At 39.1% G+C, this 25,793-nt stretch overlaps 1 protein-coding gene across 3 annotated transcripts in view; it reads left to right on the top strand.

Moving 5' to 3' along the window:
• The window catches only part of CA8 (carbonic anhydrase 8), a 71,599-nt gene extending 47,237 nt beyond the window's left edge, over positions 1 to 24,362 (top strand). For 2 of the 3 annotated variants that reach the window (XM_052703935.1, XM_052703933.1), the window contains one exon: positions 5,838 to 7,950. In XM_052703935.1, coding sequence (XP_052559895.1) covers positions 5,838 to 5,876 — 39 coding nt within the window. In that variant the 3' untranslated portion in view covers positions 5,877 to 7,950. Of the gene's footprint in view, positions 1 to 5,837; positions 7,951 to 23,408 lie in introns of those variants that run through there. The other variant, XM_052703934.1, reaches the window with a different exon arrangement.
• The last annotated feature ends 1,431 nt before the right edge of the window (positions 24,363 to 25,793 follow it).

Here is a 25,793-nt window from a genome sequence, read left to right as displayed (position 1 = left end):
GGGAAATGGGGTGTACATTGACGCTGCAGGTGAAAGCTGTAATGTCAGCCTAACTTGTTTTCCCATTGCTAGGAATTCTAATTCATAAGCAGCATAATGTTTTTGTTGCCTGTGTGGCATGCCTTTGACACAAGAGAAACAATTCAGAAGCAACAAGCAGTCCATCATGGCAATGATCATTGTTGTAGTAGAAATATATGTCGTTTCCAGCCCAGAGCATCACTAAAGGGAGTGACTAAGCCATAAATGAGGAATAAAATAATGTTGAGATGTGCCTGTTTCCAGAGCAAGTACCATATTGGAATGGTCCTTGTTAAGTTACTTTCAGAGCTCTTTTTAGAAATACAGAATTATTAGTGGAGGAATGGAAAAGAGTAGAAATCTGTTAATACACACAAAAAGAAACAAGATATTGTGCTTCCTTTTCAAATCTAAACAGAGTCATAGGGTAGGCTAGCTATAGGCTACCTCTGCTATATGCTTCAGATAAGATACTCCACACTGACAGAGGCTCCCAAAATTTTTGGAATGCAGTTCTCTATCAACACCACACATTCTTTGCTATCCACAATGCTCTGTTATCAGCTTTTTTATGAAAAACATTCTGATAGTATAGTTTCCAGCTGCTTCCCATAACTCGTATGGTTTATTCACTACTGTTTGGAAAACTGATAATGTAGCCAGGAGCTCCTGTCATAAAAAAAACTTCCTCACAGAATAATTATTGCCGATTTGAGCACAAAAGCTTGGCTCTGAAAGTACACGCACACAGAAACTCTGCCATGTTGTATTCACTTACAGAAAAAATGTTGGAGATTGTATTGAGGCAAAGTGGTGAAAAGCATGAATCATTTCTACTTAAACTGTACCTCATTTTTAAAGTGTGGAGATTCTAGATTATTATGTAACAGCTCTCAAATGTTGAGGATATTAGGACATACAAGTACATGTGTATGACTACAGACATAAAGAAGAAAGCCTACAACATGTATGCTTTCTTCTATGATGTAGTACAATGTTGTGAAGTGGGAGTACACTTTGTTTTGCCTTAATGAAATCACAAAGGAAGTTTTAATGGGAATATTTCGATTTATTGAAACTGACAATGCAGGTATTTACGGATCCTTATTCTTACTGGAATTTGTAATTCTAATCCTATATGGATGAAAACATTGCAGTGAACACACGCATACAAACTCACGCTTAACAGACAACAATATTTTGGAATAAATACAAAACCTGAACAAGTTGCTTGGGTTACTGAAAATATTTTTGTAATTGATAATTCTCACTCAGAGAGTGATAAATGTGTACCAGAAGTGATTGTTATTAGCTGTATTTTATCACTAACTCCAGATTTTGTGGCAGAGCAGGGCTACAAAGCAGAACTTTCTCTAATTTTTAAAGCATTTTTATCCATCCTCTCAGCTCAAGAGAAGCAAAGGTACTTTTGTTAGCTTGATATTGATACAAAACTAGAAGTACATTCGGTAAATTTTGAACTTCATGGAAAGAATTACAAATTGTTGGAAGAGGCATAAGAGTTTATAAGGTAGTGCGATTTCTTTTCTGAGATGCTCTGAATCCATGCCTGATTATACTTTCAGATTTTAGGAAGGTGTAGGATAATGGTAATGTGTAATCAGTGTTCAAAGTGCTACTCATGTCTATTGAAGTTTTTTTAATCCTTAATGAACTTTTTAGTTTAGCTGTTTTTAAGAAGGAGAAGACAAGATGCTTCTAAGAAAAAAGCAAACACCATGGAAATATTGTGTAAGACAATAGTGGAAAGGAAAATGGTAAGATAAAGGAAGATGAAAAGCTCTCCAGAAAGTACATCGTCTACTTTTAAGTAGCAGAAGAAAGTTTTTGATCTTATATAATGATTTTGGCCTAAGGCTGCTCCAGTGTGGTATCTTATTTCTCCCTATCAGATGAAAAGGTGTATTATCATGCCCATCCTATTTCATTTCTTTGTATTTCATTTATATGCACTTTTCCTACACTTCCAGAAGACTGAAAAGTAATCTTTTTTGCTGAAGTTTTCTTCTATCTTTTCTCTTTCCTAAAATACGTTGTCTTACTATGGGAACCTTGGGACCTTCAGTTCTTAGAAGTATAGCATGCTTGGCCCTGATCTTTACTCCTCCTCTGCTGCCTGTTTTTGAGATAGTTGCTGTCTTGCATTCCAGTTTTCTTCAAGAGAATACATTCTTTGTGAGGAATCTAAGTATGTAAAATTGACAAACACAAAAATTAGAAGTAAGTATTCTTAGAACCATGCATATATTTATATTTACATTCTCAGGATGATTTGTGGATTTTTTTTTTACCTTATTAATGTTTCTTTGCTTTAAATCATGAGTATTCTGATGATAGACCTCATGTTTTCCAACAGTTTATGCATTAGAGGATTCCATCAGAAGCATTGGAGCTCTGTTTATATGTAGTACTCAATCCAAGCAAAGGAGATTTAAAAGGCAGAAATACACTCCATAAACAAGTAAATAATCTAGGCAGTTTTCTGATTATAATATACAAGCACATTTGTGCAATTCTGAGTAAGTATTACATAGGTTGCTCCAAACATAATACCTCCTTTTTATTTCCGTGGAAGCTGCAACATATGCAGGAAGCACAGTAACACTATTTAATAGAGCACATTGCTAGTTATAAAAACTATTTTTCAGCACAGTCACAATCATTATCTGTGCATTTTCACCAATGATGAACGAGAGCCTTTGTGTTGCTCTTGTAAAAATCTCAATAAGCAGAGGTGACACAGTGTTTAACAGCTGCTATGATGACATAATTGCTGGGAAAATATTGCCCATGCAGTGCATCTTTCACTGGCCTGAACATATGAAAGTCAGAAGATGCCAAACAGGACTATCAGTGCACGGAGTAGGACACTTAAGGCAGAGTTATGATGTGTTCCACAGTCTTCAGACTGGTGTGGGGGTTGGCATTATCATGTTGCAAGAGAAAAGTTGCCTTCTTCTCTGGCCCAGCTCTGGAAGTTTGAGCCTTCAGCTCGGTTGTCATCATGTTGTAGTGGTCAGAGTTGATGGTTTGTCCGAGTTTCAGGAAATCCAGAAGCATCACCCCTTTCCTATTCCAAAAGACAGTGCACATTGCTTTACCTGATTAGGGTTGTGTCTTGAATTTTTTTCTTCTGTGAGGAATTCACACATTGCCACTCCATGGACTGCTGTTTTGACTCTGGCTTGGAGTGGTAACACCACCCTGCATCAACAGTAAGGATGCCATCCTAGAAACTGTCACCTTCAAGCTTGTATTCACTAGGTCCTGATGAAATTGCGAACAATGTTCTTTCTATTCCTGGATGGTGCATTCATGGGATGCACTTGGCACAAACTTAGCAACATTGCTGTCCTGTTTCTAATGCAGTGAAGCCGATATTTGAATGTGTACAGTTCCCTGGTCATAATCTGCTGATTTATGTGGATGAGTTGATTGAGACACTCTTCATTTGTAGTGGGACAGCTGCGTATGGCCATCTGGAATGTGGCTTGTCTTTCTCGTTGCTGCTGTCACTGCTGAAATGCACCACCCACCACATCACTGTGCTCACATCTGCTGTTTGGTCTCCATAAATGTTCAGCGAATGTCTGTTGATGAATGTTAGTGGGTACCATTTTTCTCTCTACATGGAGGATTTCAGTGACTTTTCTCTGCTTCCTAATCTCTTCCATATCAGACGCCATTTTGTCAGACTGCTCTTCTACTGTCTGACACGGAGTAATAAAATGTAATGGAATATTGGCAGGGAGATTAAACCTCTACCATCATTACACCAGCACTACTCCTGATGTTGTGGGCTAACATCTTAAAATAGGAGGCGTTACTTTCAGAGCAACCCTCACACCTTTCTATAAACACTTCAAAAGAGTAAGAGAAGCAGGTACCTTGATGTCTGCATAGTAGATAATAGTGTGTTACTTGATTATATGTATCGTGGAACAGTGCTATTGATTTAGCATGGTAGAAAAATTAGTCTTAAATGTGAATGAAGGGTAAACATGAATAACACTACCACCAGTATATATAATTAGTCTTTTGTTAGATTATACATTAGGTATTTTTGTAACAAACACAACTGAAATCTTCAGATTGGCTTGTAATTAGGCTCCTTTCCAAAAGTAATCCAGTAATACAATAGCTGCCGAAATTGCAGTTCAACTTAATTTCACTGACTTTGATTTTTGGACCAAAAGCATTAAGCTTAAACTAGTGAAAAATGTACAAAGTGTGCATTCAATTATGGAGTAATTAGATACTCAATCACCCTTATATCACACTAGGGATTCTCCAAGAAAGGAGATACTACTTACTGCAGTGTATAAAACTGCTTTGTTAATTAGTTTAGCACTAATGGAGATTAAGAAAGTGTCACTTTGTCAAAGCATTAGTTTGCCTATGTAGAACCTTAAGAATGCAGAGTTTTGGTTTCTTCTGAGCTCTTTGAGCTTCTGAGCTTACTCAGATTGTTCATCTGATCAAGTATCTTTTGTCTACAAGAGAAACCTTCCTTTTCAGGCAGGGGTTGGTCCCTGCACCATCTTATCAGTAGCTCACTGAAAAACATGTCAGAGTCTGAGAATAACTTGCTGTCATTATGTGGTTGCTTTTTTTATTTTATTTTATTTTATTTTATTTTATTTTATTTTATTTTATTTTATTTTATTTTATTTTATTTTATTTTATTTATGTTTAACGTTGCACCTTTGTGCTAAGCCCCAGGTAGAACTGACAGTCCTCTGTGCCATTGCATGAAGTGTAACTATGACTAAAATCAGCTGCTCTGTGAAGGATCTGCAGTGTCCCTTAGAATGTAGCCACTAGAAGTGGCTAAAAATTCTTCATGTTGATCATCAAATGATCCTGCTGCCAAATCTCATGGCTTTGGGGGGGGCGTTGTCTATGCAGAGAGAATACAGAAATCATTGCACAGTTTGTCCTGCATGCAGACACCTACTCCTTGACATTGTTGTAGGTGACTGACAGCCTTTACACTCCTGTTGTCTTGAAGGAAAAGAGTGGAAACTCTCTAGAAATGTGCTGACTATTCCTGCAAGTTGTTGTAGCTCCAGGTAATCTATTGCACCCAAGCACTTATGGATTCCTTGCGTATACATTCTGAGTGCTAAAATAACTTCAGGAAAGATGAGGTTGCTAGTACAACAGGATGAAATGATTTGTCATTCTCATCCCTATCACTTCCGAAGTGAGGCAACCCAGCAGCTGATTTCTTAAGGTTGTGCTGTAGCACATAAGTATGTATTTGCATAAAGCCAAATATTAATTCATCTCTATTGCTGATGAATATGAATATTACTGCTGTGAGGAGGAACAAAATGGGCCATTGCTTTCAATCTGAGCCCATCTGACACCCATGAAGGCTGTGTACTCAGCACTTTTCTTGGTAGGGCCACTAGGATGGTAAATGGTAAAAAAAAAAACCTTCTGTGTAATAGTATATTTTACTTTCTATTTAAAACTATGCTCTCCGTTAAAATCAATTACCTGATAGATTCAGAAAGCCAATAAAGCTTTGTTTCAAGTTTACTCCTGCACTTGGCATTTTATATTGCCGTTTCCTCCATTGCTATTAAATCTTCCAGTGCTGGCTTTATCCTACAGGAGAAGAATCAGGACCATTATGTCCATGAGGTATATACCCGGAAACTGCCCCCACCTGCTGTCCATGGAACCCCTACGTTTAGTTTCTCCTGTCTCCTTGGCTGGACCTAAACATTCTTTCAGACCCACTGGGAAGGAATTTCAGTAACATAATTGTTCCATTCTCTTTTCAGAGAGGGAGAAGACAATGCTCCCACAGTGCCCTTGGATGAGAAATGGAAACTTTTGAGGCTGCTGCTTCAGTTGAACCACAAAGCCTGTATTGTTTGTCTTCATCTAATTCAACTCTGATAGACAGCTGTGACAGTTGTTCTGTCCACACAGTTCAGTGAAATTCTGGAAATGGGGCTGTACATTAAAAGAAGAAAGCATTAAATCTTCCAATTTACACTGTTAGCTATTTTTAAATGGTAATAATCATTGCTTATGTAATTTCCTTTTTTGCAGTAGCATTCAATAGTGGTCTGTGATCCAAATAATACTAATTTTAAGCTTGGTATAAATGTTAATATATAGAGAAATACTCATTGATGTGAATGTTACATTTAATTTTATTTTGTAGCATCTCTTTTGCTGTCAGTAACCATCTTTTCTGTAGGGGGGAGGTGTGTTCTGTAAAGCTAATAAAACCATTGGTTGTTCACAAAGTATTATACAAATTCAGAATTCTTTTTTGGGCAGAAATGAACACTTCTCTGACAAGCACTTAAGATGGCCTACCAGAATAAAGCTGAATGACATTTGCATTATTAGGAACCTTATTTGAATAAAAAACAACTTTGGAATAAGGAAAATTAATTGATATAACAGCAGACAGAGTCATGGAATTTTACAAAGAAATTATCATTTCAGGCAGAAAATTATCAGCCTTTGTTCTCCTGTGAATTATGACAGTTCCATTTGTTTCTGCACATGGCTGAGGATGGTGGTCTGAGGCCCTTCTCTGCAGGTCCTGAGCTGCTACACAGCATGGGAACTGCCATTCTGGGCCACACATGACACAGCTGTGACAGAGCAAAAAAGAGAGAAGTAGACCAAGCCTGCAAGACAAGCTCTTAGCTTACAGTTCCTTCTAAACACATAGCACTGAAAAACAATGTCACATGGTGTAAATAGCTTTGGTCTCCATGGCTTTCAGCGCGGTCCATTTTGCTAGCACGTTTATGGTGAGACCTGTGTGAGTGCAAGAATGCAGAGACACAGATGGCAAGCTTCAGGCAGGGCACAATGGAGATGCAAACAGAGGTTCACAAAGCAGAGGTTACTCCCTGGGAGCAGATGGATGAATCATCAATCACAAAGTCATCACCATGCAGTGGTAAATGTAGTGTCACAAGGCATGCTTACTCCATCTCTGGGGGGCTGCTGCTGAATAATGAGTAGCAAATTCTCAGAGTCATATATGTGTGTATTAGGGACAGGAGAAACAATAGGAGAAACCCACACACTGCGTATGAACATGGTGAGAGGGAGTGGATGCTGCTCACCAGTTCATGTGGTCATAACTGTGCGTATTGCAGGAATGTGTGGAGAGACATGCAGCTGACCTTGGTGTTGCAATAAGAGCATGTAAGTCCATCATGAAGTCATCTGTTTATGAGGATTAGTGGAGTTGTCGTTAATAAATTGCTCCTTGAGCCTATGAAAACTCATATTTCTTAGAGTTATGTATAAGAATTTTCCTCTCTATCCGCAACAGCCCAGCATTTACGTCAAAGTAACAGCCTCAGTGGATGCTGCCCCTCTTCCATCTGCAGGGACTCATTGGTCCTTATGTGCCCCTTCCAATTTGGAATATTCAATGATTCTACAACTCCTCAGGCAATTGCAACAATAACCCAACTCCAGAGCCTGGTATCCTCCATTCTTTGCCATAGGGCAGGGTGGAGTCTCTGCATAAAGATTGCTATACGTAGTATCTAGTCTGCAAAGGCTTGGCCAGGTTGTCTGCAGATATTGTGTGATAATCTGTAGTTGTCAGGTTCAGCTCTGAAATCTCTAAAAAGAAAATAAAAAAGGAAAAATACCTGCCAGTTGAGGGCATCTTCCTATCTCATTGCACCAAGTAAGGAAAGCCCTCCAAAACTGGAATTAACCAGACTATGAACCTGGTGGCTCTTGGCATGTGTACTTAACTCATTCAGAAGATCTTTTCCCTTTGCACGTGATGTATTATTAACTATTGGGTATTAACTGAAAAGAACTGTAATGTTAATATGGCAAATATTGACGTAATGATGAAATCCGAAATAGCTTATTCTCTGAATAAATATGTTCCTTATCTTGGAGCTGGCTGATATTATTCTGGCTGTGAAATACAGATACATTGCAAAACAAATGATGTAATGTCTCCACTGAAAATCTGAAGTCCATTACTTCCTTTTCCTGTGCTCCCTTCCTGTGTTTGCTGTTCTTTCCTGCATTGCTGTGGACTTTGAAACTTGAGTCATATAAATCCTACTACTGAGGAATTGAGGCTTGTAAACTTGTCTCAACATTTATGATTTTTTTTTTTATTATTTTTTTTTTTTAAGGTTTGGCTTAAAAAGAAATGAAAAAAAAATACAGGTAAAAATACTTACAACTGTATTTTGGCTTTAGAACCAGATCTAATTATAACAAATTCATTCGCAAAAGGCACTCCTAATTACAGAGCGGTCAACCCACATTTGTGGTGTGTTGGGAAAAATTAAATTAGTCTTTCTGGTTTCAGTAGGAATCCACAGGGAGGAATTTGCAGAAAGGGCTCTCTGTGTATTCCTTCGGTTACACTGCACCCATGAGAGACTTTATGAAGTGTGGCAAGACTGTTACTCTTCAATTAGAGTTCCATCTGCCTGCCTTGTATTAACATTTTTAAGAAATCATAAAAATTGATAAAGGTGTTCTAGGAGTAATGTAAGGCCCTCAATTAATAATGTCCTTTTCAAGTCTACAGCCACTAAAATTGTCCTAATTAGCTTGCTATCCGCACTGGAAGTGTTTTTAAAGGTAATTATTAGTGTCAGTGGTGCACCGTATAATTTTAAAGACTTTTAGATATGTGAATTAGAGGTTTCAAGGAGGCGTGGAGGCTAGAAGAAATTCACAGGTAGGACTTACACACTTGATCCAGAAAGTTATGATATCATACTTAGAAGAAGCTAAGTGCCTCATAGGCAAAAGCTGGCTTTGCAGCCTTCAGGTAAATGTTAGGATAATACAGAGAATAAGAAACACAGGTTTTGGGAGAAGACAGGTGAGGTGGGACGTTATGTTCCCTGTGGTTGACCTTCGCACTGCAATTGATAGGATCTTTGGATTCCTCTGTAGTTTTCTGAAGCTCTGAAGGGACACTTGGAGATCTACAGCTCTTCACGTGTGTTCAGAGCACTTTGAACTGTGGGGTGTGGCCATGGGCTCCTGCCTAATCAGATCAGGTCTCTGTGATTCGTTCATCCTTCATACAGCAGTGCTGCCTGCTGAAATGCCAGGCAGCTGGAGAACCATTCACCGCATCTCCTTGAGACTGGGCCTTGTAGAATGTGTTGGAAGTGTTCAGGTGCACATTTATTTTTGAAACCGTACCTATCTGTGTAGCTATGTGTGTTAGCACACATCTCTCTGTTTATTCATATCTTCAGAATACTAGACGTAGAAAAACTGTTCTAAAATGAATGTTAAGGGTTTCTAATTAAAGCTAAGAAGTACCACTGTGAAGACTATGTGCCTAACATCAGTTCACCACCACTGTACATATTCAGTTGGTGTTTGTATGAGTGGATATTTTCCCCTTTTCCTGATGTCCAAGTGCTGCTTACTTCTCTTATCCCCATTATTTTTTATTTAGTCACAGGACCTTCACACTGGGTGATGTTCAAGAAGACATAATCATTAATTTTTTCATGGGGCTTACTCTCTTTATTTGAATGCTTCAGGTGTATTAATGACTTTTTCACTTATTTTTCAAATGCCTTCTATCCTGTATTACCCACCTGAGGGACATTTCTCTGATCACAGAGCTGTTACCCGTACAATGCCAGGCATAAGAAGTAGAGCAGTCAGCTACTTTAGAGAGAGAGAGAGGGACTGTTCATAAGGCCCTGTAACACATGTGGTCCTTGTCCATGAGAACTTGGTATGACTTCATCTGCAAAGTTATCTACCCAGCACTGACTCACTGGTCAAGTTACCTCTTCAGCCTTCTCCTGATGAAGTAATGATTTCAACTACAAGGTTTGTTTTTCAGTGCTGGGTCATTTCTGTGGCTCTTCCATCCAGTATCTTCAAATCCTTCTTGCTGGTGCTCTTATCATGCTGTGTACAGAGGCAGTCTCAGCTTTTCATTTCTGCTTGTCTTATCCAGTGCCTGACCTCATTTTGATTCAAAGAGACCCTGCACCTCCCCATGTATCAGGCAAACAACAGGAGATGGGATCTGAGGAAAGGAAATATTAGGTAAACATTGAAAGAATTTGCCCTATAAAGTATACAATGAGTTACTTAAGCCATGAAAAACAAAGATAAAGCGTGAAGGTAGTAGAGAGCAAAGACAGCATGAAGAAATTTCCTTTAATGTACTTTTATCTAGCAGAGATGTGGTTGGAAATATTCCTTCTCTATTCCAATCTCCACTAAAACTCATTGAATCTGGCTCATTCCAGGTGGAACTTGCCCATTTGGAGTGAAAGTGGCTCATTTTAGGTGACAACCAACTGTCAAATCAGTGATTACAAGTCACATGCAGTGTGCATTGTTCCCAGAGTCTGCTGTTCTCATGTCCCTCTCCTACCAGCACCAGGAAAATGGTGGCACAGAGCAGCCCTTATCCCACATGTCACCTCTTCACCACATTCCCTGTGGTTTACTTTTTGTTCCCCCAGGAAAACAATAAAGAAATAAACACAGACTCCACTATTTTGAAAAGTAGAGCACTCGTGAAAGCTGGCGATTCAAGAATATAAGCATTGTTTAAGATGATGGTTATGTCTGAGATGGAGATGAAAAACATCTTGATCCTACATAGACATAAACTTCTTGCATCCCTTAGGCTTTAATATAAACATACACTATAAACAGTGTTTTCTGAAGTGCCTCTCATGTAAACATCTGACAGTGGTGAGCATGAAACAGATGAAAGCTCTGATAAGGCAGAGAAACACATAACTGCATATGATACACTGTGTCAGCAGAACTGTAAATAGCAGGTATAAAATAATTCTGGAAAATATATGTTTAACCTCATGTTGTGAAGATACCAGATTTCTGCTCTATAGGTCAGCTGGAAGTGAAATTTCATTATCTTGAGTCACAATTAGAAAAATGTTTGATCTCTTTACTTGCATAATCTTATGTGTGGCTGAGCAAAAAGAAAAAACGCAAACGAAAGGTAGCGGAAAGATTTATTCATAGCTTAGAAACATGCAGTAATTCACAGAGATAAGGAGATGTTTACTCAAGAGGCAAATCAAAAACAAACACAGAAAACCCTGAGAGCTGTGTGCTCTTGGCAGCAAAGCCAGTAATGATTATCAAGTGCGCGAGTCTCAGTGTGAAATTACAGGCTGCCATTTAGCAGATGTGCCGCAGCGTTTTGAACCTTCCTGATTTCTTGGCATTGTACATTTTGTCCACCCAAGCTCCACACAATTCAAAACAATATCCTAGAAAACATGAGGCCAGAGCATCCTAAAACGTCCATACTTGGGCCATTCCGAATGGCAAATGGACTTGCAGAGCCAAAGAATCTGTTTGCAGCAGAATCTGTGCTGTCTGGCATTCAGATGATGATGTGACTGGACAGAATTTTTACAGGTGTCCCGTAAAGATGTTTAATTGCACTATATCATCCAGCCACTAGATGTCTGCATGCTATAGAGCTTGAGGCAGGTTTGGTTCCCAGCGGACAAAGGAAACGCAGTGTCTGTGGATGTCTCACTTTGTATCATAATCTGGCATCTGCTTTTTTCTGAACTATGCCCCTTGTTCAAGGAGGGAGAAGAGATACTCTGCAAGAAAAATCATATATATGAAAACTGAGTATGGTTTCTATTAAAAATGGAAAGGAAACACTAGATTGAGCCATTTTCAGATTGCATCTTCTAAAATAAAATTCACACATAAACACTGGAAATCAAATAAAACTGCGACACCTGAGTTGGCACAGATTCCAGTGAAGCGAGTTGCTCATCTGCACCAGCAGCAGCAGCTTACAGCACAGACAGTGTAAGTCTGGCTGTGGTAGTGATGTGAATGTGGATGCCCTTTCTCCCAGCATTTCCTCAGGGCACAATGATCTGCTGCCCTTCCCAAGTGCCAAGAATCATGTGGAGAAAAAAACCAACAAGCTTTCAGAGCCTTTGCTGTGGTACAGTGTGAAAGTAATGGATCATTTGCAGTGTCCTGTACTCCCTGCATTTGAGCTCTGCCTCCTTCTCCAAGGCCTCTGGACACCTGTATGGCATTTCTTTTCCTTGTTCCAAGATACAACCTCCTCTTGCTGCTCCTGGATGCCTTCCCCTGCTGCTGAGGTTTCTTTTTGAATGCATTTAGTAGTGGGTGGTTGCAGAGCACAACTGCTCCACATGTTCTACTTGATGTGATAGTATTTACAGTTTCCTAGGATTTGAGCCCTGTCTTGTGTTCAGAACTTTCCTTGCTTCCTCACAGCTCTTGGTTAATTAATCAAGTAACAGTACCTAAATCCAGTTTCTCATGAACAAAATTGACTCTAATATTAAGGATTCAGTTGCATTTTAAGAGTTGATTACCATAATTGTGCTTAGTGTTGCATTGCAATTGACTGTGCTTTTAATCACTAAAAGGCTTGCAGGCGCTCCAAAGCTCATTTCACACAGTTTTCACTTGATAAATGCAGAGAAGGAAAACCCTTTCAGTGTCTTGTATTTACCAGGTGCAGAAACATTCTTCCACTGTCCTTAACCAAGTGTCAAATTCTGTCTTTGTGGCCTATGTACGGAGCAATGAGGATGTTTTCCTGTTTTTAAGTAGAGGTACAACTGATAGGTTGCTTGTTGCTTCTTTTCAAATTAGAGCTGCATCAGTTCTGTTGTCATATACGTGAGTGCTAAACTACGGAGTTTGTGCTCTGCAACACTGCTTCTTAATTCACAGAAATCCTGAAATTGTTTGGGGGCAGATGAGTTGCCTTGAGAGGAAAGCCAACTTTGTGCCTGATCTTGTGGTCACAAGAATATGCTGTGGCACTCTGGGGCAGGGTAAGATGCAACCCTTTGCTCTTCCTTCTCCCTTTTTGTTCTGTGATTAAAATGTGAATCATTAAACTGTGAAAAATCTCATCAAATATAAAACTTTAGTTACTGATGACAAACCTTCGAAGGTCAGACTCTGTGGTGATTTCTTGCATTAGTTTTAGGTAATGAGAGGAAATGTATCTCCCTCTTCTGTTCAAAGCAGGAAAAAGAATTGACGCTTACATTTATGAACAAACAGCTGGAAAGATTACTCACTGAATGCAGGTGAATTTGTAAATGTGTATGCACTTGCAGGTTCAGGATGTTTAATAGACATTCTTCTTTTACCTTTGTATATGTTCCTTTCATGAGCACAATCAATTTTCTCAGGAGAGGCAATTCTACAGCTTAGGATTTTTATTTTGGTAATAGAAGCATTCAAAGTCTGACTGCAGATAATGCCAAATGAATCTCCTTCCTCTCAAAGGTACACAAGAAATACAACTTTTGTAGTCATACCTATCATCTATTAGAAATAAATCAAGGTGCCCATATCTAAAGATGTTTCACCAGAACTGTTCCATGCTGATACTTAACAACAAAGCAACCCGCTTTCTACCTTTGTTTTTTAAGTATTTATTTTTATTTCTCAAGGAGAGATAAAAAAGGAGGAGTGCTCTTTGAGAAAGTATTTGGCAGTTATAAATGGAGTGATAATGTGTGGTTACGTTACTGTGCATAAACATCTGAGACTTTGTGATCCTGAATACACACCTCCTCTAACTAATTATCCAGTTAGGTAAGGGCAACCTGTTATTTACTTTGATAATCTTTTTCTGTAGAAAGATATCTATTATGCCTTCATTAGTTTGCTTTTACAGACATTTATTTATTTATGAACAATGCTGATTTCTCACGCATTTCTGAGCAGGAAGAACACAGATACCTTCAATTTTTGGCATACTCCTTGGACTAACTTTATCCCACCTACACTGCCTCTACTCATCACTGCTCTCCCCAGCACTTGCTTCATTTTCTCATTGAACATGTGGTGTGCTGGTGGCCAGGCTGGAAGTTTCTCTCCATTTCCTGAGCAGCCAAAAGGAGAGAATAGGACAAAATCATGGCATAGTCTCTTTTGCACCAAAGGATTCCAGATGGCATTTAAGCTGTGATGGACATCTACTTCCTGAGGCAGAGCTGCTGTCATCCAAAAATGAAGCAGTCAGAATACCTGTAAGAGGATATCATTTAGAAAAAAAGGCAAGGAGTTAGAAATCTGTCAGGTCTAAATCTGCTCTCAAGAGTTTTTCAGTTACTAATTTAATGTGATTGCGTGGTATTTTATTCCCCTTAGTCTCTTAAATCGTCTTTCATTAGGTTTCGATGAGATTTTCTTCTCCTCTTCCAGATAGAGTCATCCAATTTTATTAATACACATCTCCTGTTTGTTTGTTTCCAGATGTACAGAGCTATAGTAAAAGTATATTGAACTCCATATGTGCAATCCAGACTGCTTTACCAAAGTGACTTGCAATTGTTTACAATTAACCAACTTTAAAGCACAGAGATTCACTCTGGCTTATAACCTTCATAACACAGAGCACAGAACTTCACTCATTATACAGTATTCTGTCTAGTCCAGAAACGTGTAGTGACTTCTGCCTAGACGTGAGTTGTGTTTAGTTTGTGTTCTCAGTGTTTTGATATTATGCATAGCCACATTGGCATTACATGCAGTTTTATGCATGGCTCTTCACACCTTTTTCACTTTTTTTTTTTTTTTTTCTTCTTCATAATTCAGATCTTTTTATTTTTTTTTTTCCTCATTGGCTCTATTTTACAGCTTCTATTCCTTTTGCTTTCTTCCTCAATTCTTTCTGTCAGATGTCATTTCTACCAACAAGACACATGCAGACTGTTTCCACAGCATAATACCTCTCTTCCTTTGGATCAATTCGTGGTACAAATCTCACCCGAGTGAGGCATGGGCACATTTCAGATGAATTAGCAAGAATACAAGGTATGGATACATGTCAGGTTTTATCCCAACTATGGGTAAACAGATGAAGTGTATTCGGCATAAAGTCAGAACGGGCAGGATGAGCTAAAAACTGATCTGTCAAGACAGATTGAAGTTGTACTAAAAATTCAAAATATTTGGAACAAATTTGAACTGACAGACTGAAGTTGTTTTAGTGTTTTGTGTCATCTGGCCGCGGGGTTTTTGATCTTATAATAAGTGTCTTAAAACGGGTTTGCCATCTTGTATATCTCTAGCCTTATTGTCAGCGAAGTAATAAACCTCCTAATATTAAGACAAGAAAGTATCCTTTGGGTTTTCCTTGTATCCTTTCCAAAGTATCCTTGGATTTCACCTGATCCCCGCAAAAGCTGGTCAGTAGAATTTCCTTCATTAATCCACACTGTGTTCAACAACCTCCCATTATTCTTTAAAGGCAAGTCCTCTGATATAAAATAAAAGCATCTAGCAAAACGATGTTGTTTGGTGAATGTAGAGTCTAGGATTTGCACTCAGTGTCACTCTTTCACTTTGTGCCTTGGAACACCTCTTAGCTTAGACACAGCACTCTTCATCCTGAGTCTCAGTGCTTCCCAAGCCCCCTCCTTCTGGAGGATATTTAGCCTTCTGCCAACGTAGGGCAGGGAGCAAGCAGGCTGCTTGGCTTGGCTCTGAATCCCTTATGCCAGCAGCCAAACAGCTACCAGCAGAATACAAAGAGGAGCTTAGGCAAACCCTGGTCTTATCAATGAGAGGCAGGCATCTCACATCTGGCTGGTTGTCTATAGCTTGGGGTAAGGCATCAGCCATGGAGAAGAGGCATCTGGGGCTAGTGTTTTCCATGCTGGATAACTGGGTAATTGCCTGTTGCCTCTCAGATGTGATCTGTGTTTGGCTGTCAAAGGGAGGCCACACTTATAGAGGGTTAACAGTCTCAGCATATCCAGTGCTCAGGTCTCAGCCAAGGACAATGTGGAGATCTCAAGCTGCATGAGGGGATAATCTCAAGTTGTGCCAGGGGAAATTTAGCTTGCAAATTAGGAAGAATTTCTACTTGGAGAGGATGTTCAGCATTGGAATGCGCTGCCCAGAGAAGTGATGAATTCCCCATACCTGGAGTTACTGAAAAGACCTATGGATGTAGCATTAATATACATGGTTTAATAATGGATCTCATGCACAAGGTTGATGGTTGGACTTGAAGATCTTTTCCAACTAAAATAATTGTGCGATTCTATGAGATGCAACCCAGGAGAGTGCCACTATCATCAGATATTGCAAAACTGAGCAACCTAAGGAAAAATTCCTCAGGTCTCATCAGGGAAGAAGCACAAGCTCTGAATTTTATGAGAAAAAATTATCCCTTCTCATTTGTACACTTGCAAACTAGATATACTAGAGAGACAATTGAGTGGCAAGATAAGGAGGAAAACAGGAAACAAATAAATAATAATAGTAATAATAATTAAAAAAATATACAAAAAAAAAAAAAACAAAACAACCCAGAATCTTTGCTATCAGAGTAATCAGGTTTGATCAGATTGATGTTAAATGAAAAGTCAAAAAAGTTGCTGACCACTTTAGACTGGGAAAAAAGCATCTTTTTATGAGCGTGCCAGGAATGACAGATCTTTTTATTTTTGAAAACTTTTAACAGAGTGATCAGATAGGGGATTAATGATGTATGAAAGGCATGTGTTTTTGTGTTTCTTGAGAAAATGTTTATCCTTGTCAAATCACTTTAAAAACCCTTGATCTTATGATATGTATGTTGGATTTGACCAAAGCACAACACTTTTCTCAGAAAGCGATCGAGTCACTCTTTAGTCTGGCTCTGCTCAGGACCCATCTTGTACATCACGTTTCAGATAAACCACCTGTGAATAACAGATGACCTGGAAACTATTCATTGTCTGCTTATCATGTTTGTGTTATTCTTGCATGCATTTTCCTCTTGCCAGAGCTGTTGTAAGACATTCCAATACTCATGGTAGTATGTTGCATGCACTGCCATTCCCAATAATGCATTTCGACTAAATATTTCTCTGCACACTTAAATGTTCAAACGCTAATTAAATACTGGGATTTCATGCACTACTTATTGATTGTTCTCAGTAAGTTACTGTAAAATGGTATCAATTCTGCCTAGCATTGTACTCAGTTCTTTCAAAGAAGAATTGCAGGTACAGCTGAAAATGGATGGGTCCAATGATACTTGCAGTCAGATCACTTCTGCTTTGAGAGAGAAAAGCTGAATCACCTCAGTGGCACTGACAGGCCTTTGTACATCTGAAGTTTCATGTTTGAATACATGACACTCAGATTTTGAGATGGAAGGACCTTATGAAAGTGCTTGTTCCTTCCTGGATTGCTGAGGGAGGCTGTAAAAGAGTAGCCAAAATAATGATGCAGTCTTCCTGTGATGGGCCCTGCTTGGGTGAAGTCCAGTGGGAACATCTTTAAGCATGATTTGGAGCATCTGCTCCTGGAGCATGTCTTCCCTTGCCATGCATTTATTAACTTATGGCTCTCTGGGGTAGCAGGGCAGGAACTTTCATGTTCAGCTGCCCAACCACAAACATGGGAGCCCTGGGCACTAGGACAGTCCCAGTTCCTAATATCGGGCATCTCTGTTGAGTCAGCCAATCTCCTGCTGATTTGATGCTCTTTTTTCCCTGTCTTTCTATCTCCATCACATGGCTCACTCTGAAGAATAACCATCATGGCTCACCTCCAGCACAATCATCTCTCTGAGACAGAGAGATCTGCATGGCTTAATTTCACAGACCTCATCAATATGCCTTGGGAAGACAGCATCTGATTAAGCAGTAACTAATCTCCCTGTGCTATTAGAGTGAAAAGTAATACAGTGGAACATTTTGCACATTACCTGTCTATCTCCCAAAGTTAGAGAATGAAAAAGGAAAAAAAAAAAAAAAAAAAAAAAAAGAAGTACGAAACTTCATTTTGGATAGAGTAGAAAAACTCCTGATCAGAAAAGGGACAATTTCAACATGCTCCTTAGACAATTGTGCACTAGCCAATCCTAAATTAATATAATTTCACACTAATTTCATAGCTCTTTCTTCATTCTTCATTCACATAATTAATCTGTAATGGACACTGCCCTTCCCCAGATCCCAGCCCCGCTGCCAGTGCTGCTAACTGTTCTCCAATTTCTCAGATGGTTTGCCCAGAAAAATGGAGACAGGTGAGGGGATCTTGCCTTGCTGCTTCCGAATGGCTAGCTGGCCCCTTCTACTAAACTTGGCTTGTGCATCCTAGTGGGAAGCTGCTTCAGTAATCCTTACGTTGCCCTGTTTACATTAAATGCAGAGAGCCAGGAATGTTTTCTTGTCCACATTAACTCCCACTTTAGAGTGGCGTTTTGCCTACAGGGCCTCCATGAATGACAGCTCTTCACTGAGCACAGCTGCAGATTTCCCCAGGGGACTGGGGGTAAAAGGAATGAGAAGAAAGACTACACAGCTTGTCTTCTTTTCCATAAAAACTTTAAAGAGTTATGCTCCTTGATTTGAGACGGTCAGACAGGCTGGTAACATGCAGGCTCGGAGCTGTGGTATGACAGTGCCATCAGCTGTTCTGAGGCCAAATAGCAAATAGCCATGGGCTGATATCTCCTGCCTGGCAGCCTGGTGGCTGTGCATCCCCTGTCTCCCCTGGCCGGTTCCTGGGAACCCCCTTCACAAAGCCAGATGTGCCTACAAAATAGAGAGGCAAATCCAGTACACCGAAGCAGAAACTGGAGAATCAATTCTCCACAAACCAAACTGATGTTTCCAAATGTTGCCAGCAGAGGATGTACCAAGCACATGTTTTGCTGGATCAACATATAAACAGATCCGACAGCTGAATGTACCAGCAGCAGTAGCGTAACTTCTGTACAGACACAAGAAATTACAGTGTAAACAGCAATTCAGGCAAAAAAAAAAATGCACAGAGGGAGACATGGAAGTTATGTGCTGTTTTCTTCTGATATACTTACCCATTGGCTCTTGACTTATTAACATATTAAATGGTAAATATATTTCTGATTTTTTCAATGTATCACTAATACTAGAAATATCTAAGCTAGGCCACTTCCAGTATTTAATGCAGTCTCTTGCAAGGACAGCAGCCATTTTGATGGCTGAATATTTTTCATTGCAGTAATTCATCTTCTAGATCTGGGATAGTCAGCAATTTAGGAACAGGGCAGTATAAAAAGTGTTCAAGAGACAATGGTTACCAGGCTGAGGGACTGACTCAGAAGCCATTTGAAAAATGGTTGCTGTAAAAAGGAATGGTAAGAGCATCAACTGTAGATAACTAGACAGCTTTTAAAATTGGTGTTTTAGAGAAAAGTCTGTAATCTTCTCAGCAAGAAATGTCAAAGCCTACTTAATGGTTACATCCTTTATCAACAAGAAAGTATACATTTTTAACTGAAAAAAACCCCAACCCCTGGCAGATTTCCTCTCAGCTTTTCTTTTCCTCCATATTACAGGCACTAAATATTTATAGGAAGCCACAAGAATATTCCAAATGCATGTGCATTCTGAAAGTGCACAATATAGCGAAATATTTAGAAACATTTAGGTATGCTGCACTAGTTCTATTTTCAGATTTCATTAATAGTCTGACTCTGACCATCCAGTGTCTGGCTCAGTGGCAAACCACCCTCTCAAATGGAACAGGATCAAGCCTTTAAACATTTATTTTCAAATGAATTATTTGTCATAGCCTGCTGAAATGAAAACAACTTTTAACAGGCATTTTATCTTCTGTGCATAAACTGAATTATGTGGTTGTGATTCCTTCCTAGAATTGACTGTGACTAGTTAGCTCATGTTTATGTCTCAGTGTTTGTTTAGTCACAAAGTCTCATCTAGAAGGAGTTATTAAATTTCTGAAACAACTTGTTTACGCAGTACGTGTTCTCTCTGCATTATGATAAACAAACATGAAATTAGATGGACTGATGAAATAGTCGCTAGCCTATGTTGAAGTCTGCAGAGAAGAGTTATTCTGGATATATAGGAAATTGCAGTTATCGTACATTTGAATGGGCATGTCAGTATAAATGTTAGCAGAATAATTTTTACCCAATTACATTGCTCACAACATCTAGAATTGCTGTAGTAAAAAGTAAAGGATGAAAAGATTCATCTTCATTATTGTAAAGACAGTCAGGTTCTTTCAACTGGCAGCATATTAGGGTTGAGTTTAAAACAATCATACATCTTTCCAGTTATTGGTAATATCAGTAGTGGCCTAATTCTGTCACTTTGTACTCCGTCTGCAAGTGGTAGGAAGTTGCATGTTGCAGAAAATGTAATTATTGAGCAGACGATTATAAAATAAGTATTTTTGTTACTTCTTCCTAATGGCAAAAAGTATCTATCTATCCTACTTTTGTCTTCTCATATTCTTCTTTACGTATCTGTCCATGGCTGCTGGAGCTCCTGACAGACCCATAACTCAGAGGGTCCTGCATCCAGTGCACCACAACCACCAGTGCAGCAGTAAGCAGAGCTGGGGTGGCCCCAGCAGGCCCCTCCTCTGTCCTACTCCCTGAACCTGCACCCAAAGAAGAATCCAATTAATGTACTCAGGGTCACTTGGGGCACATCTCTTTTGCCCTTTCATTAGCATGCTATCCACAGTGAGCTATCGTCACTTGTACAAATAATGGGTAGATAAATTCCTGCAGAGTGAAATAGTGCGATGCCTAAGAAACTCCATCCCTCAGGTAAAGAGTGGCAGACAGAGCTGGTCAAAACAGCTTTTCATCATGGCAGCCCTTTCTCACAAGTGTTTACACATATTCCCTGGAATATGTGTAAACACTTCATTTGCAGCTATGATGTCAGAACCCCCAAAGAATTTTTGATTGGCTTGCTATGGGAGATTCTAGTTGTACTTCATATGCTATTCTCTTTTGCAGTGGACATATCTGGAACCAATTCCTTCTGTGCAACTTCATTCAAAACCTCACTGTAATCGCCAGCACTTCTGAGACTTCTCAGAAAGGGAAGCTGACACGTAGCTGTCCAGTTACATGTGTTTTAACACATCTTTCTGCTAACTCTATGACCCAAATGAGAAATCTGCTAGAATATGCAATGACATCATGTGGATTTATGCTATTTGCTTGAGGACTCTGAAATCATAAACCAATGAATGGATTACAATGAGATAAATACAGCATTTTCTCCTGCCAAATTCAAATCTGTCCCATTTTTTTCATTGCATTATTTAATTGAAAGCAGCTTCCATTTTGCTCAACTCAGCCATATGAAAATTTAAAAGACAAGCCACATTTCTTCATTTGAATACACTGTCAAATATATTTGAAAATAAAATGCTCAATCACGATAATGTTAAGTCTACTCCTTGTGTTTGTGAGTTTGAAATGTTAAACCTAATAATACTCTTTTAAAATTGTGCCAATCTTGTTTGACTTGAAATCAATGGGAATCTTGCCAGTGGCATACGTGAAAGCAAAGACATTGCCTGTAAATTACCTTCAGGCTGTAGGACTCCACAGGAGCCCCAAACTTCTACTTTTTCTGAAATTAAATATTTCCAACTCCACTGAGTAACAAGTTCCTGCCACATTTCCAGAAAAGCGTTAAAGTGAACTCTGACAAACAGTATCATATTTCTTGTTTCATGTTGCTGCCATATTCTGATGTTCTAAAGCAATAGTGACAAACTGGAAGAATGCATTATTTTTTTTCTGAAGCAATTGCATTTCTTGAATTTCTTGAAGTAGGCAGATGGGAGGTGGACCAGATACATTCAGACTTACATAGAGAACAGCTCTTTCCACATTCCGTTCTTTTGACGAACAGTTGACACAACTTATGGAAGACATTTTCTGCATTTGGATCATTTGCTCTGTGATGCTTAGGTTAACTCAGCTAATGTTTTAATTATGGCCCAAGAATGCAAGCAAACATGAAAGAAAGCAAGACAGAGATAGGATCAAACGCACTATCTAACTTGTTCATCAGATTTAAGGTGACTGTCTCCTCAGACACTTAAATTAATATCTTGTTTCTGGAAAGATATCCTTCTCCTCTTAGTAAGCAGGGAGTGCAGAGATGAGCACTGCAGCTTGAGTACAAAACAGGTGCTTCAAGTGTCACAGTGTCCTGTCCCTCTGCCTCTGGTTTCCAAGGACTGGCATGTCTACAGGCCTCAAGCTCAGGGCTTATGTGCAAGTGAATTCAGGAGAGTTGTAAAGGTACACCAGAAGTGGGCTAAGACTTGTCAAAAAATATTACATTTCCACTCCATTTTTATATATTTTTTAACACTATTTTATCTGAAGGGAATACTGAAAGTTATGTTGTCTTTGCTGTGACATACTACAAGACCTCCACTCCCTACAGAAGTTTGAGGAACTAGTCTGATCACTACTTGTGAAAAGAACCCCTACATTTACAGATTACTGGTTAGCTTTGCAGGGAAGCTTAAGGAATTCATCCTCTCCTTTCCTCTGCAGATACTAGGCTGAGTGGGGTCTGATTCTTAGGGATTAAGAATGTCTACAGATCCAGCAGGCTTTGAGCGCTTTTCAACAATAACACCACCTGAACACCAACGTAAGTTGTCTATGTGGAATTCTTTCTACAGCTGGGTATGCATTTGCAACTTCAGCCTGAAGCATATTAAAAGTGTATGATTATGTCTTTCTATGAATTATATGTATGTCTTAATAATTCTCTCACTTTGGGTGGATAGTGATGGATTTTTTTTATTTATCTGGAGAAGATGGAGTTTGGGGTACAATCTAGTGGCTTAATAATTGCCAAGTCACCATAAAGACATTACTCTATTTAATGTGCACAATCTTAAATTCAATCAACTGATGATACAAGCCAAGCAGAACTAATCAAAATATTGAAAGTGGGTGCTTGCTGCCAGCATCTATCTCCCATATACTAGACGAGCTATTTACAAACCTAGAATGTAAGCTACTTAACTGTGAGTGAACTGCATTTTTAAAATAAAATGTAGCTAAAATTATATAAAAGTTTTCACTAAGAAGAGCTTGGGAGTTATAGATCAGATTTTTAATGGGAATACCATTCACCAGAGATAATTTTTTCAATGCATACTGCCCTTCTAAAGACCAACAAATGGATGTTTTTACTAGATTTCTCAGAATCTGAGAAAACTGTTGAAAATATTGGCCAGAGTTCATCAGTTTCTCCACAGAACCACCTGTACCTAAACTTTCCTAGTAAATGTTTGTCAACCCTGCTGTCATTTGTCTGCTGTTGCAGACCTGTGAGCTGATGTAGATCTGTTCAGCTAATTCCTCCAAACAAGTGGCGATCATTTCAGAACGCAAACATAAATGTGTGACATCCTTTTTGGGATGTCACCAGGAGAAGGCAAATACAAAGCAAACCTGTTTGTTAGTGAAAATGCAAAACTAAAAGAAAGATCAGTAATGTGTTAGATCTGTAAATCTGTTTTTCTTCTAGTGACAATCTGTTGCCTTTTCATTTTAGGCACCAACCTACCGATCCCTGCATCTGTGACCTCCTGAGGGAGTCAGCCTTAGCAGATGCTCCTACAGGACAGGAGCACAGGCCACCCAACACAACTTAGAGTTGCTGTGTGGACTGTCTCCACCAGTCTGAGTTTGATGTCTTGCTACCCCTCAAGTCATGTATAAAGTAAAAAAGTAGAAACCAGTAATATTAGCCTGGTATTTTGGGCCTGCTGCTCTACACTATGGTTAAGAGCCTCATAGTTATTTATGAGTCTGGCATACTAGCACGAACACCACTGTCTGCAGTTTGGATGCACCCTCGAACTGGGTTGCCAGGATGCTGAGAGACTTTTATGAGATCACAAATAACCAAGCCTTCTCAAATCTTTAATTTACTGAAACATGGATGACTGCTTGTAAACATGTGAGAGAAGAAGTTCCGCTACTTCATTAGAGGAGATACCTTCCCCTGGACTCTGAAAGCAGAGGACGTTTGTTCACCTCCTCAGAAGGAAAACCAGATCCAACCTGAATATAAGAGGTGTTTTTTCTTTAATTACTGAAGCTTCTCTTTGTCATTTGTGCAGTCCTTACAGAAGATTTCAGATTTGTTTCTTCCACCAAGATTATTTCTGAACACTGTGTCATTCTTTCACAGTCACTTATTTGTTACATACTGAGCTATATAACAAGACTATTTATTCACCTCTTTATTATCTTCTTACATATATTACAGTAAATGTGAATAAGAAAATAAGGAGGTACTTTAGTGTTTTCTTGATTATTTGGCAGGAAAGTTTCTTTCATAAAAAAGATTGGTTTAAATTATGTCCCAAGAAACTAAAGCAAACCACTTCCAAGTAGAATTAATTAACAACTATCCTTTAGATGAATAGATAACGAAATATATTCCTAATTTATCTTGATTACTTAACAGTAGTAATAAATGTTAATGGTGTCACAGCAGATGATTTGGTTATTCATCAGGCCTATACAGTTACACAATAAGTTCATATATTATGAGCTTAATTTTCACTTAAATAGTAGCCCCCTAGTTCTTTGAAGTAGTGCATCAGGCCTTATTATGCAGTAATGTCTAGTGGGATGAATACTTCCCTAATGCCACATTCTCCTCTGAAGCCATTCTACTTAGGCAGAAGAAACTGAGCTGTGTTTTTAGTATCCTCTTTCTCTCAATTCATCTACTTATTTCTCTAGAGTGTAAAAAAAAAAAAAAAAAAGGCTTCTAAGAGGTCTAATGAGTATTTTGTAAGCACCTAACACTTTTCAGAACATGACGGCAACCTGTCATCTTTCTTTACAGCTGCTGCATATTGAATCAAGAAATTAAATAAAAATTAGCCATATATCCTGTTCATCTACTCTTTAAGTATCAGTTTCATGCATTCTTAAGTTTTCAGCATTCTTCTGCACTGGATTAGACAGTCTATAATTGTGTGGGTTTTTTTTTTGTTTGTTTTTGTTTTGTCTTTTTTTTTTTTTATGGTGTGGTTTAACACTGGTTAAGATTTCTGTGCAGTAATTACAGTCAAAGGCATTCACAGTTATAGAATCATGAAGGTTGAAGAAAAACCTCTAAAATGATCTAGTCCAACCATGCACCTACCATCAATACTGACCACTAAACCACGTCCCTTCTTACCACATTGTCTCTGTTTAGCTGGAGGGTCCTGCAGCAATGCTCATGACTGCTTCCTGAGCTATTCAGTGATTCTGCTTGTTTTGCAGCCTTGTTGGAGTATGTATCCTGTAGCTGAGCTAGAGCAGCAATGAGTCTATAAGGCTTTTATCCAGAGAACTGCTGTATTTCAACTTTGCTATAAATGGCATAGGTCCCATATTTTGGAATAGGCTATGTTAGGAAATCATGGAATCGTAGAATGGCTTAAGTTGGAAGAGGCCTTACAGGTCATCTAGTTTTAACCCCTCTGCCATCAGCAGAGCTACCACCCAGTGGATCAGGCTGCCCAGGACCCATGCAACCTGACATTGAACAATTCCAGGGATGAGGTGTCCATAGCTTCTCTGGGCAGTCTGTGCCACTGCCTCACAACACTGAGTAAAGAATTTCCACCTAACATCTAACTTAAATCTCCGCTCCTTTAGTTAAAAGCCATCCTCCCTTGTCCTATCACTCTCTTCCTGTGTAAAAGTCAGTCTCCATCCTGCTTTGAAGCTCCCCTGAAGTACTGGAATGCTGCGACGAGGTCACCGCAGAGCCTTATCTTCTCCAAACTAAACAAGTCCATCTCCCTCAGTGGTTCTTCCTAAGAGAGGTGCTCCAGCCCTTTGATCATCTTAGTGGTCCTCCTCTGGACCCACTCCAACAGTTTCACATCTTTCCTGTATTAGGGGCCCCAGACCTGGACACTGTTGTCCA

The sequence above is a fragment of the Tympanuchus pallidicinctus genome, unplaced genomic scaffold, assembly GCF_026119805.1.
Source record: "Tympanuchus pallidicinctus isolate F22 unplaced genomic scaffold, pur_lepc_1.0 scaffold5, whole genome shotgun sequence".
NCBI lineage: Eukaryota > Metazoa > Chordata > Aves > Galliformes > Phasianidae > Tympanuchus > Tympanuchus pallidicinctus.
Note: the sequence above shows the minus strand (reverse complement) of the source record. Positions and strands in the feature narration are given on the sequence as shown.